At 41.4% G+C, this 15,458-nt stretch overlaps 1 protein-coding gene across 1 annotated transcript in view; it reads left to right on the forward strand.

Moving 5' to 3' along the window:
- cacna1ea (calcium channel, voltage-dependent, R type, alpha 1E subunit a) overlaps positions 1–13,570 on the forward strand; it is a 35,474-nt gene extending 21,904 nt beyond the window's left edge. Inside the window, exons 24-43 of the mRNA XM_087172813.1 lie at positions 137–297; positions 732–869; positions 1,275–1,476; positions 1,641–1,805; positions 2,600–2,710; positions 2,798–2,878; positions 3,006–3,191; positions 3,397–3,488; positions 4,081–4,240; positions 4,498–4,625; positions 5,582–5,678; positions 7,731–7,836; positions 7,966–8,073; positions 8,163–8,263; positions 8,633–8,739; positions 8,893–9,064; positions 9,315–9,443; positions 9,790–9,937; positions 10,437–10,618; positions 10,704–13,570. Of these exons, the coding sequence (XP_087028939.1) occupies positions 137–297; positions 732–869; positions 1,275–1,476; positions 1,641–1,805; positions 2,600–2,710; positions 2,798–2,878; positions 3,006–3,191; positions 3,397–3,488; positions 4,081–4,240; positions 4,498–4,625; positions 5,582–5,678; positions 7,731–7,836; positions 7,966–8,073; positions 8,163–8,263; positions 8,633–8,739; positions 8,893–9,064; positions 9,315–9,443; positions 9,790–9,937; positions 10,437–10,618; positions 10,704–11,258 (3,129 nt within the window). The 3' untranslated portion in view covers positions 11,259–13,570. The remainder of the gene's footprint in view (positions 1–136; positions 298–731; positions 870–1,274; positions 1,477–1,640; positions 1,806–2,599; positions 2,711–2,797; positions 2,879–3,005; positions 3,192–3,396; positions 3,489–4,080; positions 4,241–4,497; positions 4,626–5,581; positions 5,679–7,730; positions 7,837–7,965; positions 8,074–8,162; positions 8,264–8,632; positions 8,740–8,892; positions 9,065–9,314; positions 9,444–9,789; positions 9,938–10,436; positions 10,619–10,703) is intronic.
- The last annotated feature ends 1,888 nt before the right edge of the window (positions 13,571–15,458 follow it).

A 15,458-nucleotide genomic window follows, 5' to 3' on the forward strand; every position in this document is an offset into this window, starting at 1 on the left:
ATAAATTAATAGATACAACTAAATCTTGACAGTTACATGCTGCATGTGGAGAACATAGAAAATGAAATATCTGACTGCTGGTTCTCCTTCCCCTTTTTCAGTGTCTTTTTTTACCTCATGTGTCTTTCTCTTCCAGGCGGTCTTTGACTGTGTGGTGACGTCTCTGAAAAACGTCTTCAACATCCTGATTGTCTACAAACTTTTTATGTTCATCTTTGCCGTCATTGCTGTGCAGCTCTTTAAGGGGAAGTTTTTCTACTGTACTGACAGTTCGAAGGACACAGAGAAGGACTGCCAGTAATATTCATTTACTTATTTCAGTTCTTCATTCCTACTTTCTTTCTTCCTTTATTCCCTCTTTCTTACTTGCAGCCCTCTTTCTTCACGTATATGTTTGTCTCTTTCATTATTCTTTTTTTCCTTTTCTTAAGTACTTGTTGTTGTACTTCTCATCTTTCTAAATACAATAACTTCCTTCATTTGGTTCTTCCTTAATTTTTTTCTTGGTCCTTCTTTCTTCCTCCTTGTTCCTTACATATCTCCTTCATTTTTCCTTTCATCATTCAATCCATTCTTTTTTGGATAAATTGTTTAAACTGCATCTGTCCTGTGGCTCCTAAAACTTGACACTAAAGTTAATAAACCCTTTTAAAAAATGTTATAAACCTTAAATTCCACATTTCTTATTATGTCTTTATTTTCTGATGCACCTCTGATGTCGGCTGTTGCAGGGGTTACTACATTGACTACGGCAAAGACAAGAAAGAGGTGAAGAGAAGAGACTGGAAGAGACATGAGTTTCACTACGACAACGTGATCTGGGCTCTACTCACCCTGTTCACTGTTTCCACTGGAGAGGGATGGCCTCAGTGAGTGTCTGACTGGAATCACTGCTAACTTTCATGCTGGATGAGGAAATTCAACAAGCATCATATTCCATTCTTTGAGGGCTCATTAGTTTTTATGATCATTATAACCTTTAACATCTGGCTTGTTCTTTGGAAATGGTCAAATCTGACCTTTGATGAAGGAAATTTAATATATTTGATTAATTTAACAAAGAATTTGCCGCTCATTATCTCACAATAAGGTTACACCAATATTCCACTGATAGTTCTTGTGGGTTTGTACCGGTCCAACCCTTGTTAATTAACTGCTGCTGAGGAAATAAATTAAAATGATGTCCTCTTCCAAATGAGCCCCACCCCAGTGAACAAATAAATCCAAACACTTTCTGCCAACTAATAGCTGTTGAAATTTTTTTTTTGTTTCAGGGTCCTGCAGCACTCAGTAGATGTGACCGAGGAGGACAGAGGGCCAAGCCACGGCAACAGGATGGAGATGTCCATCTTTTACGTCATCTACTTTGTCGTCTTTCCTTTCTTCTTCGTCAACATCTTTGTGGCACTCATCATCATCACCTTCCAGGAACAGGGGGATAAGATGATGGAGGAGTGCAGCCTGGAGAAGAATGAGGTGAGGGAAGAAAACATGTTTCTTCCCGTAGAGTTCAACACGAATAGAAAAGAAGCAAAAACAAAGAAGCCTCTCACTAAAAGAGACGGAGGACAGTTGCCTGCCTGCGTTGTTACTGTTTCATGCCCCTTGCATTCCTCTTTCACTTGTCTTCTGTATTTCAGAGGGCGTGCATAGACTTTGCCATCAGCGCCAAGCCCCTGACCCGTTATATGCCGCAGAACCGTCACACATTCCAGTACCGCCTGTGGCATTTTGTGGTGTCACCCTCGTTCGAGTACACCGTACTGGCCATGATTGCTCTAAACACCATTGTACTAATGATGAAGGTGAGTGAAGTGAAGCTATGACAAGAAGTAATCAAAGACCAAAATGATTCATTTCTAATAAGACCAGGACGTTAGATGATAAATGATCAGTGATAAATGAGGGCACAGCAGTTGATTGTCTCTTCGTTCTCTCTCTCTCTGCGCTCACTCCTAAAAATGACGTCATTTTCCACATATCCTTGTTTGCTAACAGGAAAAACACACCTTGCATTGCTTCTCAGCAACATATTCTGTTATGAACTTGTGACTGTTAACACTTTGGTTTTAAAATAAGCCCAGATGTGTGACTCCTGACTAGAAGTATGAATGTGTAGAAACTGTTGTGTCATTTTTAGGAAGCGCAGCACCACCTCATCCCACTGTGATGTTTGCATTTAGATCTGCTGATGTTTTAGTTTTTGGTCTGGTCACTGAGACAGTCAGTCAGTCAGTCAGACAGTCAGACAGTCAGACAGACAGACAGACGCAAGGTGACTCAGCCTGTATTAAATATTGATCTATAATGTCCAGGGGCTGCTATTTAACATGACCTCATTAACTGTGGCTGCCGCCCCCAGAGGAATGACTCCTTTTATAGTGCGACAGATGAGAGGTGCAGAGACTGAGGCACTATTTATGGGTCTGGAGGAATCTTCCATCAACCTGTAGATCTGCTGGGTGCCGGGCTGAAGATCACACTGATATCAGACTGGTATCATTAGGTTGAGCTGCAGTGCATTGGTTAGGGAGTATTCCACTTTTTTATCTTCCTCATCACACTCTGAGTCTAACCTCTGCCCCCTTTCTATTTTCAGTATTACTCTGCCCCGCCGACTTATGAGGCTGTACTGAAGCACCTGAACACGGCTTTTACTGTTCTCTTCTCTGTTGAGTGTGTCCTCAAGATCATGGCCTTTGGTTTTCTGGTGAGAGAAAAGAGCAACATGCAGCCTGAGTGTGGATTCAAGGTCCTCTTTAGAAATCACTCAAAGTGTCTCTCCTGTTTTATACAGAACTACTTTCGAGACACATGGAACATTTTTGACTTCATCACTGTCTTGGGCAGCATCACTGAGATCGTGGTAGACCTGCAGGTAATGATAAAGACATGATTAAGTATCAACAGACTCTAATACTTAAAGAGAGAGAGTGTACCTTGCACACTGAAAAACTTTAAGTATTTATGTAGACATGAATACTGTATTCCTGTCCTTTTGCCAGTTTGTTGATACATTCAACATGAGTTTCCTGAAACTGTTCCGAGCTGCTCGTCTGATCAAACTGTTGAGACAAGGTTACACCATCCGGATTCTTCTGTGGACCTTTGTGCAGTCCTTCAAGGCCCTGCCTTACGTCTGCCTGCTCATCGCCATGCTATTCTTCATCTACGCCATCATTGGCATGCAGGTCAGAGGCAGGAAGGACAGGCTCTTGATCAGTCTCCGTCTCTCTGTTGAGACAGTCTTTAACATGCTGCATTTACCATTTTCTTATCTAGCGTCCCTCAGCACCATAAATATGTTTGTTTCATGGTGAAATTCAGTCTTTGATGGTGACAGTGTTTATGTTATGCATGTTTTTTTGCATATGTGTGTATATATGTGTGCATCAGGTGTTTGGGAACATAAAGCTGAACGAGGAGACTCACATTAACCAGCACAACAACTTCAAGACCTTCTCTGGTGCTCTGATGCTGCTATTCAGGTAGGACACCTTGGCATCTGCAGACATTGTCAAGGTAGACACAAACTTGGGAGGCAAGATCTAATCTGAAACTCAATACTTTTGCACTGTACTTAATCCAGCTGCTTAGCTACAGTGCTCTAGAGTAGCTAGTGTTTTTGTGTTAAATTGAGATAGAAACTACTCTTGATTTGCTACACTTGGTAACACATTTCTTTAATGTTGTCTGAATGATGTTGCCTAGTTACATTAGTAAGGCTTTGCTTTCTAAATACCCAAGGGGCTATTCAGTGTCAAGAGGTGATAGATGCTGCAGTGCATCACTTACCTCCTTAGCAAATAGCTTTTCAGATACTTTGAGAGTTTTACATCTGGTGATAAAAAGCACAAAGGGTAAAATAATTAAATGACTATCTAGGCCAAAGTGTTGATACTGTGTTTATGTCTCCACATTGAAGTGCAAGTTTGTTCTCATAAGACACAACCACAAATCTGTACATGTAAACGTGGTGAAAATCATACCCCTTCAATACTGGCCTGAATACAGACAGTCAAGTCAAGTCCTAACCAACTCCTTCTCCTCATGTTGTGTTATGTGTGTGTATGTGTCCAGGAGTGCCACGGGGGAGTCATGGCAGGAGATCATGTTGTCATGTCTGGGGGGGCAGCAGTGTGAGACCGATCCTTCTCTTAGGTCTGACCCGGAGGGGGGCTGTGGCTCCGACTTTGCCTATTTCTACTTTGTCTCTTTCATCTTCTTCAGTTCCTTCCTGGTAAGACAAAGAAACCGAGAATAATACCTCTAAGTTGCAACAAGGATAACGTGTGTAAGCATATTAATGTTTTCACCTGACATTTGAAACATTTGTCAAGAGGCTGAACTGCACTTTCTATATTACGTATTTTGTCCATTCATTGTCTCATACTATTTTTCCTGGTAAGACTCATACTTTATCTTTTGAGCACCTTCCACCTTTATTCAACTAAATATCAAGGCTTCTCCTTCCTCTGCTGTTTGTCTTCTATCCAGATGCTGAACCTGTTTGTGGCTGTGATCATGGATAACTTTGAGTATCTGACGAGAGACTCATCCATCCTGGGTCCTCACCACCTGGATGAGTTTGTCCGGATCTGGGGGGAGTATGATCGTGCCGCCTGGTCAGTGTTTCTCAGTCTTTATGCACTTCTATCAAAGGTGTAGCCTGTGCATGTACAAATGTCCAGTTTTTATTGACATCAAATGCTAGTGTTAATTTGTAATATGATACATATACTATATAGTTTGATAACAATTTGATAAAACCTATTTATTGTAAGATAGTAAAATACATGAACATGTACCGATGGATGAAAACAACTACAGTGCTCTAACTGGATATTTTGGTACTACACTTCAGCACTTAACAAGTAGTGATGCACATGGTTCAGGCACCACAGGACCTTATACTCACATCAACATTAAAGTAAAACAGTAGACAGTATCACAGGAAAAGTACGGTCGCAGCTACTGTATAATGTCGAGAATAAAATATGTATCCCTGTTAGGCACCAACATTTTACAGTACGGACTCTAGTTAGTAAATCTGTTATAAATCTGACATCAGTAGATTCCTCTTGCAGCAGGTTTAGTAAATAAAAATAACCGATTCGCTGGTTTATTTTGAATAGGACTATTCATCAGCTTTGGAAAGCTCTGAAACACAAATAAATTTATCGTCTTTCTGTCTCTTGATTCATGTTGATTGGTGGTACAAACACACACTGTGTCTCATATTGGCTGTAAAAAGCAATTTTGGAGTGTCTCTCTATAATCTGACAAAGCTGCAACAGAGATAAATAACAATAGCGACTGATAACCATGTCCAAACTATTTCACCAGTGCACAGACAAGTATTGTTTGAAAAACTAGCAACCATACGTTTTCTAACAATGTAATTTTGTGTATAACCAACACAGGTTAAAAAAGTTTGATTTAATTTTGTTCAGACTGCTGCTTTGATTTTTTTTTTTTTACATTTAAACAAGAGGATTGACTCCACTTAGATAATTTCACTCTTCTTGTGGACGACAAGGCTGAAGTGACACACAACTAAAGACATGTATGTTCTTTCCAGTGGTAGGATCCACTATAAGGAGATGTACAAAGTTGTACGCACTATCTCACCTCCCCTGGGCTTTGGGAAGAACTGCCCCCACAGGGTGGCATGCAAGGTTTGGTTCCCCAATGTCAACAACCCCCCCACCCGCACCCTCTCTGCCTCTTTCCCGTGGGGTCCTAGCTGACTCCCTCCTAGCCCTCCCTTCCTTCCCTCCACCAGCTGTCACTGCCCTGCTTGACCTTTAAGGGTGTGTTACTCAGGTCAAAGAATGACGACACTCCAGTCTCAGGGTACTAAGGCACAGGTTGTCCCTCATTCACCCAGACTTACAGTATAAGTAAAAAAAATACACACTTTCATTTGCATTTCATCAAAGCACTTTTTTTTTTGAATGATTAAAGCTTGTTTTTGATGCAATTGTGGAGGACTTTGAGGGAAGCCGGTCTCTTTCTACCTTTTGGATCTTGTTTAAAGATGTTTTAGGACTCTCATGCACACATACAACACTACACAATGTAAGTATTTGATATTAGTACCAGATCCAGTGAGGCTGTCATTCCTTTGCCCATCCTGTCCGAGGTTTTCTCCTTTCCCAGATTTCTATGCCCCTGTCGGCAGCATAGAAAGAATACAACCTGTTTTATTTGTCCTACTCTCCTCCCTTGTGATGCCTTGGAATAATCCTTTCTCTTGTATCTCCTCCATTCTTGTTCCTCTCTTCTTACCCTTCACCCCCACCTGTGCTTTTTTCCCCTCCTCCATCCCTTGGGAACGCACTCCCCGACGCCTCCACCGTTATTCAATTTCTCCTCCACCTCCAACATCATCCCTCTCCCTTCCTTCCCTCCCCTTCTTGTCCCTCCCTCTTTATTCCTCTTTCTCATCCCCCATCTTCATGGCTACCTGCGCCCCCAGTGGTCGTATCCATTATACAGACATGTATGAGATGTTGACCAACATGTCGCCACCTCTAGGCCTGGGCAAGAAATGCCCCTCCAAGGTGGCATATAAGGTAGATTAAACACTGGAGAATAACAGGCACTGCCTTTATATGTTGATCAACAAGGACAAGCTTATTTTGTGTGTCATACATTGAAAAGGCAAGGGCATTTTTGCTGTTGATTATATGATGTAGTATTGCTTGTTGAAACAGCTTTAAGTTTCAGTATTTTCCATTGGCAGATATAAAGCACTACAGTAATGATTTGCCTGTTTTGCTTCTCATCGTGCCAGAGAAAGAGTCTTGGTGGAGTTTATTTTCCTAAAGCAGTTAAAAGACTTTGATGAGAAAGTTGTTAAACATCTACATGCTAGATCTTGTGAAGTCTGCTGTCAAATGTTCTCATGTGGTTCATACTCCGTTTCTTACATATTCCTGTCTGCATGTGCCTCCTGCCACAGCCCAGGGCTACATCTGTGTGTTTTATGTAATGTATGTGTAAGTGTATGTGTTGTTTGACTGTGTGATTGAGTGAGTCTGTGAGCCTGCAAGCATGCTCCATCGCAGGTGAACGCTACGCAGTAAGAGAATGTGTGAGAATGTGAGAGTTTATCCTCTTTTATAAAACTAGATAAGCACCAGATTCTGTGCAGGCCTCTGTTTACAGGAGGACAGGAGAGGACGTGTGTAAAGATGGTTTTTGTTGGGTTTTTTTTTTTTAAGATCACAAAAAGATATTGTTTGACATAATTATCTAACAAGACACGATAAATAATTACATGCCTGTCCTTCTGTTCTTCTGTATTTATTGGTGTAGTTAAAACAAGTTTAAATTTACAAACTAAGCTGTATGAAATTGTGGTTTAAATAGAAAGTCTCTTAATTCTGTACTGATGCCCAGAAAGGCCATGGTTGCTTCAAGCTAATCAAGCTAATACAGATTAATCAGTAGGCAAGCTCTTCACTTGTTAAGTACTAGTTGGGCATTTTATTTTGACACAAAACATAATAACACAGTGTCTTGCCTGTGTCTGACCTTGATCAATTGTAAAATCTATAAAAATTTGTAATTTGTAAAACATTAAATTGTTGTGATCATGAGATAATGCATCTAAAAAGTATTATGAGCAACCACTGTACTTCTGGGCAGTAGTTCTAGTTTTATCATGTTTTGTTGTTGTCCTGGGTTTTCACTGACTTTAATGTTCTCTCCGCCGCCATCAGAGACTAGTCTTGATGAACATGCCTGTGGACGATGACATGTCTGTCCACTTCACCTCCACCCTCATGGCTCTCATCCGCACTGCTCTGGAAATCAAGATAGCCAGAGGTTAGACAAAATATCAAAACCTTGGAGACACACATTTACTGTGATGTAAACTGAAATCACCTTAATTTACACACAATATGTGTGTGTGTTTGTCGTTATGTTTCTCTGTGTTTGTTTGTGTATTTCCAGGGGAAGAGGATAGAAATCAGATGGATCTGGACCTGCAGAAGGAGATCAGTGTCATCTGGCCTCATCTCTCTCAGAAGACACTGGACCTGCTGGTTCCTATTCACAAAGGTAACATCAGCATTATACTAATGGTACAATAATTCATATATCAAAGCGAAATAAGAAATGTACATGCTATCATTCTTTCTCCTTCTCAGCCAGTGACATGACCATAGGGAAGATCTATGCTGCCATGATGATCATGGACTACTACAAGCAGAGCAAAGCTAAGAAGCTCAGACAGCAACTCGAGGAACAGGTACCTTATCTTCTTATTCTTGCTTAATGTATTTTCATTTATAGTTTAAGTATATTATGAACAGTTTGGGGTTATTTTAATTTCCACGAAGCAAACACTATCCACCGATTTATCTTTTCATCTTGACAAGTATTTAGTCATTTAAATTCATTTAAATCCTGAGACTTTAGTATGCATTGCTACCACCAAACACAGAGAGTTTAAATTTGAACCAAAAAAGACAAAGTATTTATCTTATTGACAAATTAAAACATCTTTCAACTTTCACATTTCATTCATTCTTTCAATAATAATTTGCTAGTATTGTTCAGCATTATTTATGGCTTGTTTTAAATTATTGTTTTCCCCTGTGTCTTTCTCTCCCCATAGAAACATGCTCCTATGTTCCAGCGAATGGATGCCTCCTCTCTGCCTCAAGAAATCCTATGCAATGCCAAATCTCTGTCATTCCTCAGACATAGCGCCGGATCTGCTCTGTAAATATTCAAATTTTACCTTCCTCTGGTTTGTGGTTATTTATGATAGAGATGGAAAAAGCTTGTTGTTTCGTATTCTCTTCATCAACAACAATATTGACACATTTATGTAAGTGTACATTGCAGTCTGAGTCTTTGCGTGTGTCCTTTCAGCACCAGAGGAGGTTTTGTGGCGCTCAGCCCCATCTCTCCCCAAGAGATGTTCCTGCAGCCGCTGTCTTGCTCCAGAGAAGAGAAGGAGGAGGAGGGTGACGACGACTACCGTTCACCCTACCACCCCTACCACCACCCACATCATCACCACCACCACCATTTACACACACTGGTAGCAACTTTTCTCTTTTCATGGTTTGTTGTCAAACAAAAGTTGATTGCAACGCTACCTTTCAGCAATCAGTCACACACTAAAGTAGCATGATGTTGTGGTTGGTTGCTAGTTTTTTGTGTTTGTTAATATAAGTACTTGCTTTTTTGCAGCAGACTTGTGTCTGCAGTATCCCCAGTTTGATTCCCGAGTCTTGTTATGAAATGTGAATAAGGCCCACTCAACTCTCCTCTCTGTGCTATTTGTGTAGGTGCAAGACGTAGTGGAGTATAACCAAGTGATGCAGCAGGCCAGGCAGGACCCAACAGTTATTAAATCACCTCAGCGGACAGCATCTATCAGAGCGTCCTCCATGCCCAGACTGGCTGTTGACCCACAGGTAATAAGAATCTTTATTCAAACCTATATTCAGTACTTAACAAATCTTGCATTAGAAAGTGCCTTCAATATCAGTAAACAGTTAAAATTCACTTGCACTACATTAGATATGCTCGTATTTACTGACTGACTGTATTAGATTGAAGCTATTTATTTGCAGCCACAATAGTCGCCGTTTGTAGAGTTTGCTCAGCAAATAATGAGATCCACACATCCCTTTATGTGTGTGTGTGTTTGTGCGTGTATATGTTTGTGTCTGTTTATAAGCGAGAGCATGTGTTTGCAGATTAGGTGTCATGCATGGTTTCTTAAGTGATTCCTCCTCTGGTTGTTTTGTATCTGTATAGCCTGGGATGTCAGCAGACAGTAAGCTGATGAAACGCTCCTTCTCCACCATCGGAGATCAGTGTGTGAACGGCCTCTGGCAGGAACAACACTCTCTGGAGAGAGTCAGTCCTGACGGCACATACAGACCCCGACAGAGGAGCTACAGAGGTCGCCTAACACATGTCGTAACACCTCCCATAGTCTGATTCATATTCATAGCAATGTTTTACCCTGAAAATTTGAGTTTGGTGTTTTTTTTGAAAACCTGGGCAAAGTCAGAGGAATTAAAATTTGCAAAATACATGTATCTTCTGCAAACAGGGGCGTTGAGAACAATAGTAGAACAATATACTGGTATGATGACGTAAATCTATGACTAATTAATAAATGTCTACTTATTAGAATGTCAGTTTAAACTGATGTCGCCACAATAAGACTTTCAATTTCCCTCAATTACATCATTGAACCTGTCATTTATATGGAAATAAATTGCTGGATGAGCCTTTAAACTGAAATATTTGGATAAGGTCGGATCTAAAAAAAAAAAAAAAAATTTAACAGGGATATGCAAAGGGCGATATTTTAATTTACACTGACCTCAAAACCGAGGTGGCTTTATTCTCTTTAAAAAAATGTTTGAGCTAACTGAAGTCTACACAACTCTTAGGCCCAAGAATCAACCACAGAGAAACAAGTAGCCATGAGAGAGGGCGATCTAAGGAACGACGCCACCTCCTGTCTCCTGACGTGTCCCGCTGCAACTCTGAGGAGCGAAGCCGGGACCCTTCCTGTGAGAGGAGAAGGTCCCGCTCACCTAGCGAGGGACGCACACAAACCTTACAGAGACAGGTGCAGTACTTTTGCATTCTTGCCATCAAATCACATGGTTCGGACCTGTGATGTGAAGTGAATATAGTGCTTGTATTATTTGCAGGTGAACTCATCAGGCAGCCCCGCCCACTCAGCCTCAGAATCCAGTACTCCTCGTAATCGACGCCAGCTGCCCCAGACACCCTCTCGCCCTCGGCCTTACATCTCCTACTCCCCTCTGGTTTGCGGAGCCCACACCTCTCCCACACCAGCAACCTCCTCTGAGGGACAGACCCAGCCTCAGGACGGCCCTGGTGGCTCCACAGAGTCATCACGGAGGATTGACAAGGAGGGCGGGCCCCTAACTGCAGGCCAGGGGTCATCCGGATGTCAGGTTGCAGGACCGAGCCACCCATCTCCTCACCGCTACATCTCAGAGCCCTACCTCCCATTCCACGAGGACCTTGCTGGTGGCGAGGCAGGTGGGAAGCAGGAGACCCTTACCTTTGAGACTGCCGTGGCAACCAGCCTGGGACGGGCCAACGCCATAAGCTCCGCCCCTCAGCTCAGACACTCCTGGCAGGTTCCTAACGGGCATTTCCGGAAGCACTTGGGCCAGACGAGTCCAGCTGGAGCCAGCGAGCTGTTAAGTGACACAGACGAGGACGACCGCTGCTAAAACACCAGAGAGGAAGAAAAGAGCAAGAGGATGCACAGAAAGACTGGGCCCCTCAGAGCAGCTCCACATGGCATCACAAGGCTGTAGCTCTGTGGCCCCAAGACCTTGTATTCTCAGCACCAGTAGCATAACATGCGGGACTGAATGCCACTGTTATTTATCTGGATACTTGGGTGTCTGTCTACGACGTGTCCTTGCTTGTGTGTCTGTTGTAGCTGGAGGGAAGCTACCTCTGTGAACATGGGTGTGTGTTTGTCTGTGTGTGTGCTCTCGATAGAGAAAATTTGCCAAATCAAAAGAATAGCAGAGACTGACGGTATCATGAGTAGCTCACTGCGGGAGGGACGTCTTGCCAAGCCTTCCTACACAAGTTAGTGTTTTGATTGTTATTTGAACAAAACATGATGAGATGTCGATCCACGGTGTCCAATTCTCTCGTTGAATCCAAGAAACTGATGAAGTGAACTGAAGTGCATTTTGTGTAGGTGAACATAGAGGTAGCATGTAAAAATGTAATACAATGAATGTATTTTAGCTTTTGGTTCTTATGTTCAGGTCATTTGAGAAGGTTGCTGTTGTCTTTACTGTGCTGTAAGAGTAGCAATGAATCAAGGGTTGTTTCAGCCAGATTTTGCCAGTTTATCTCTGGCAACCAGCCATTCCCAACAGTTCATGTTTACAAAAACAATATCCACATGTTTCACGGGCATTATACAGTCACTTATCAATGAGTAGTCAATACAGGAAATCAAGTTGCAGACCTTAAAGTGAGCTAAACCTCTAGCGATGGTCAAGTTATTTTTCTGCCACATGTGAAAACAGTAAGAGTGCACATTCATCTGCAGCACAGTTTATATCGGCTCTGTAGTGTGAAAAAGATGCTGAAGATCTTGAACAGATTACAGAATAAGAGATTCTTTGTCTCAGGATACTGGACCATCGGTTTTGTAATATATTACCTTCTGAAACCTTAAGACGTTCTACAAATCTTTGACCTAAAATGAACAATTGTAAAAAATCAGAGGGACTAGATAAGTCTCTAAACCTTACACGTCAGTCAGCATGATATGAATGACAAGACTGTCACAAGGATCGAACCAGTGGAGATATCACATAGGCCCTGTGGTCCACATCTGCTCTGTTCATGGACTATAATGGCTTTGGCCTGGGGTATAACCATCTGTAGGACAGACAGCCAAATGTGTGTTCATTCTCCACATTTCTGTGCTGGATAACCACTGTCGATGTGTCCAAGAGGTGACCAAAGCCATTTTCTTCCTGTACATAGAGCCGAGGATTCGTGTTCTTCAGGATGTGTTGCCTTCTTTCGTGCGATGACGAAAATCATGAGAAATTAAATGTATTTTATACATGTGATGCAAATGATTTTAACCACTTTGATGCTTTTACGAAAGAGGAATCACAGGCACAGTCTGGTTTGTGTCTTTGTTAACTGCCCCATTGTTTCCATCACATTAAGTCCATGGTTTGGTCAGTAGAAACAAGCATTACAGTATTTTCTGTGTTCCAGAGTTGTAGTAAATTTCCACATGCATGATTCACGGTGATAATGATAATGGGAGATGTGTGAGAGATGTGTCTTAGAGCTGCCTGATTGTTCTTTTTTTAGTATATCCATTAGGTTTAATGAGATTTATTTCGCCAAAAAAAAAGTCATTATGAAACATCAGGCTGAGGAATGTTTATGCTTTTTCATTCCCAGCATTCACTGTCATTTATTATTGCCCCTGAATAAGATGTATATTTATATCATGTGCTGTTGTGTTGTTATAATATGTTGAGTTTGACATGTTTTCTGAAATGTGAACACAGGACACGTCTGGGCTGAGGATCCACATGTCAGAAGAGATGGAATCAACCTGCTGCAGCCCTGAACAGAAAGTTCTGGACTGAAAAAGATGTATTTTAGCAGATAAACCTCCTCTGAAGTGTGTCGACTACAAGGCTCGATCCGTCCAGTACACAGGTTAGGGTAAAGGCTTCAGCCTGTAGTTCATAGGACCGTGCTTAACATGTACAGTGCAGCCTAGGACTTGAACTTGATGTCCGTCTGTACAGAACAGCCTAATCTGTGCCTGGGGACACTCGCCCAAAGAGTTCCCTATCAAGCTTGGATTTCCTAGATAGAGAAGCTTTCTGGTAAATATGTAGTATAAACTGTACAAAATAAATCCATGTTTAATTTATTGCACTGTTTATATTTTATTTCAATAATGATGCCTGTCTATGACTTTAACAAAAGAAGTGTTTACATATCTGTTCAAAGGACCATTAAAGAGAGATCACTTGTCTCCTCTGTACTGGGTGATATTACTGCTTTTGGATACTTAAGAATTTAGCTACATTTAGCATGGCTGTTTTGTTCTGAGTTTTTTCTGTTTTTACTATATTAAATTAAGTAGCAACATGGCAACCTCAAAGATTTGCCTGTGGATGATGGTTTGCTGTGTGCAAACATTTCTCCAAATTAGTATGTATAAAAATAATACAGGGAAGGGAGCATTCAGGCCTAGGGGTCGAGGACACTGATCACAACATCTTTACTTTCCTAGCCGTTCTCTACTGTCTGGTCTCAAATAAAGGTTAAAATGCCCCCAAAAATACATGAAAGGAACAAATAGAAAACACAATAAACAAGCTATCGAGCTGAGAGCTTGGCAAACTGCTTGATGTGAATGCAAATCTTTTTTCCGGAAAGATTATATATAATCCTCACTACTAATCGATACTAAACCAGATAAGAACCTGAGTCTCTTGAGTGTAAAATGAAACTTAATACATATCACATTTCATAATATTGTGAACCCACTGACTCTCTCAGGAACATTTGTTTTTGCTTGTTTTTATATCTATGTTCACATACTCCCAAAATAGCCAAGTGAGAAAGATTCATTGGACTGGAAGCAGAGCGGAGACGAAGGTGAGATATCTAGTTTGTTGTTGAGAGATCAGAACGTAAGCTGAGTGTGTTTGTGTGAAGACAGGGATGCCAGTTAGGAACTACCATCTGGTCCATGTGGGACAGCAGCCGAGATGTTCTTCCAGGCAGCATCAGTTTTTCCTGAGGACATGCTCTGGGTTCAAGCTTGTTTGTTTTGATGAGACCAGACAGGCTACCACAGCAGTGTTACCTCCATCCTAAAGCAAAGCATCATGGGTCGATCAGAGGAAACATGTCTTCCGCAGGTGTAAAAGGTAAGCTGACTTTGAGTTTGATCCATTTCTGATGGCTGTGTGCGGAAACAAATGTTGCATATGTTCATTTATTTGTGAATTCAGCTGGCTTAAAGCAGTGATACACGAAGCAACATGTAGGCTAACTGACAGGAAGCTGGGCCTCATCATTACTGTATTCACCACATAAGCAGAATCTGTTGCCTGTCACTGATAGCTTTACTCATCCAGTTGAATTAGTAATGTCGGTTTCGAGTGAATGAGTGAGTGATTTGGGATGTTGTCTGTTACGTTTATGTTACATTTACAACTTGAATATTCAGCAGGTAGCATCAGGTTGAAATCGGGTGTGCAGCATTTGGTTTTTGTCACGGTAGAATATAAACGTAGAATTTCAGGTGATTAGCTCAAACATTAGACCTTTAACCTTGTTATGCTTTATTAGTGTTAGATGTGAGGCATCCACCAAAACGCACTGGTCATACTAATGACAGAAACATAATCTGCTACAACTTGTTTTTATGCTGCTCTGCTCTTCATTATGAGAGCCTGTTACTATCTTATTATACCATACACACTAAACTAAATACCGACAGCCATCCCACTATATATTGTAAATTGACCATTTTAATGCATGTTTTACAGGAAAAACATTTTTCTTTTCAGAGAGTGGACAAGGTCACACATGACTGCAGTGAACTTGTTTATCTCGGGTGGATTTTCTTTACAGGATGTGTAGGTTGAAAAGGATTTAGCGCAAGGCTTTGGTGTTAAACTTGACCTTGAATGTTAACGCACAGAGTGCTAATGCCGTCTGAATCTGTCAGCTTTGTGATACAGTTTACATTCACTTGTGAAGCGACAGTCTCTCTGTGACACCACCACCGTGAGTTTAACATCTATACTGTCCTGTATACACATCTCACAACCGTCCATGTCCAGTGAATGATTCAGTAGAAGTGTGTGTGTGTGTGTGTGTGTGTGTGTGTTGGAGACTCTTCTGTA

Source organism: Seriola lalandi, unplaced genomic scaffold, assembly GCF_002814215.2.
Source record: "Seriola lalandi dorsalis isolate HSWRI2012SDOR001 ecotype SW California unplaced genomic scaffold, Sedor1 jcf7180002053835, whole genome shotgun sequence".
In the NCBI taxonomy this organism is placed as follows: Eukaryota; Metazoa; Chordata; class Actinopteri; order Carangiformes; family Carangidae; genus Seriola; species Seriola lalandi.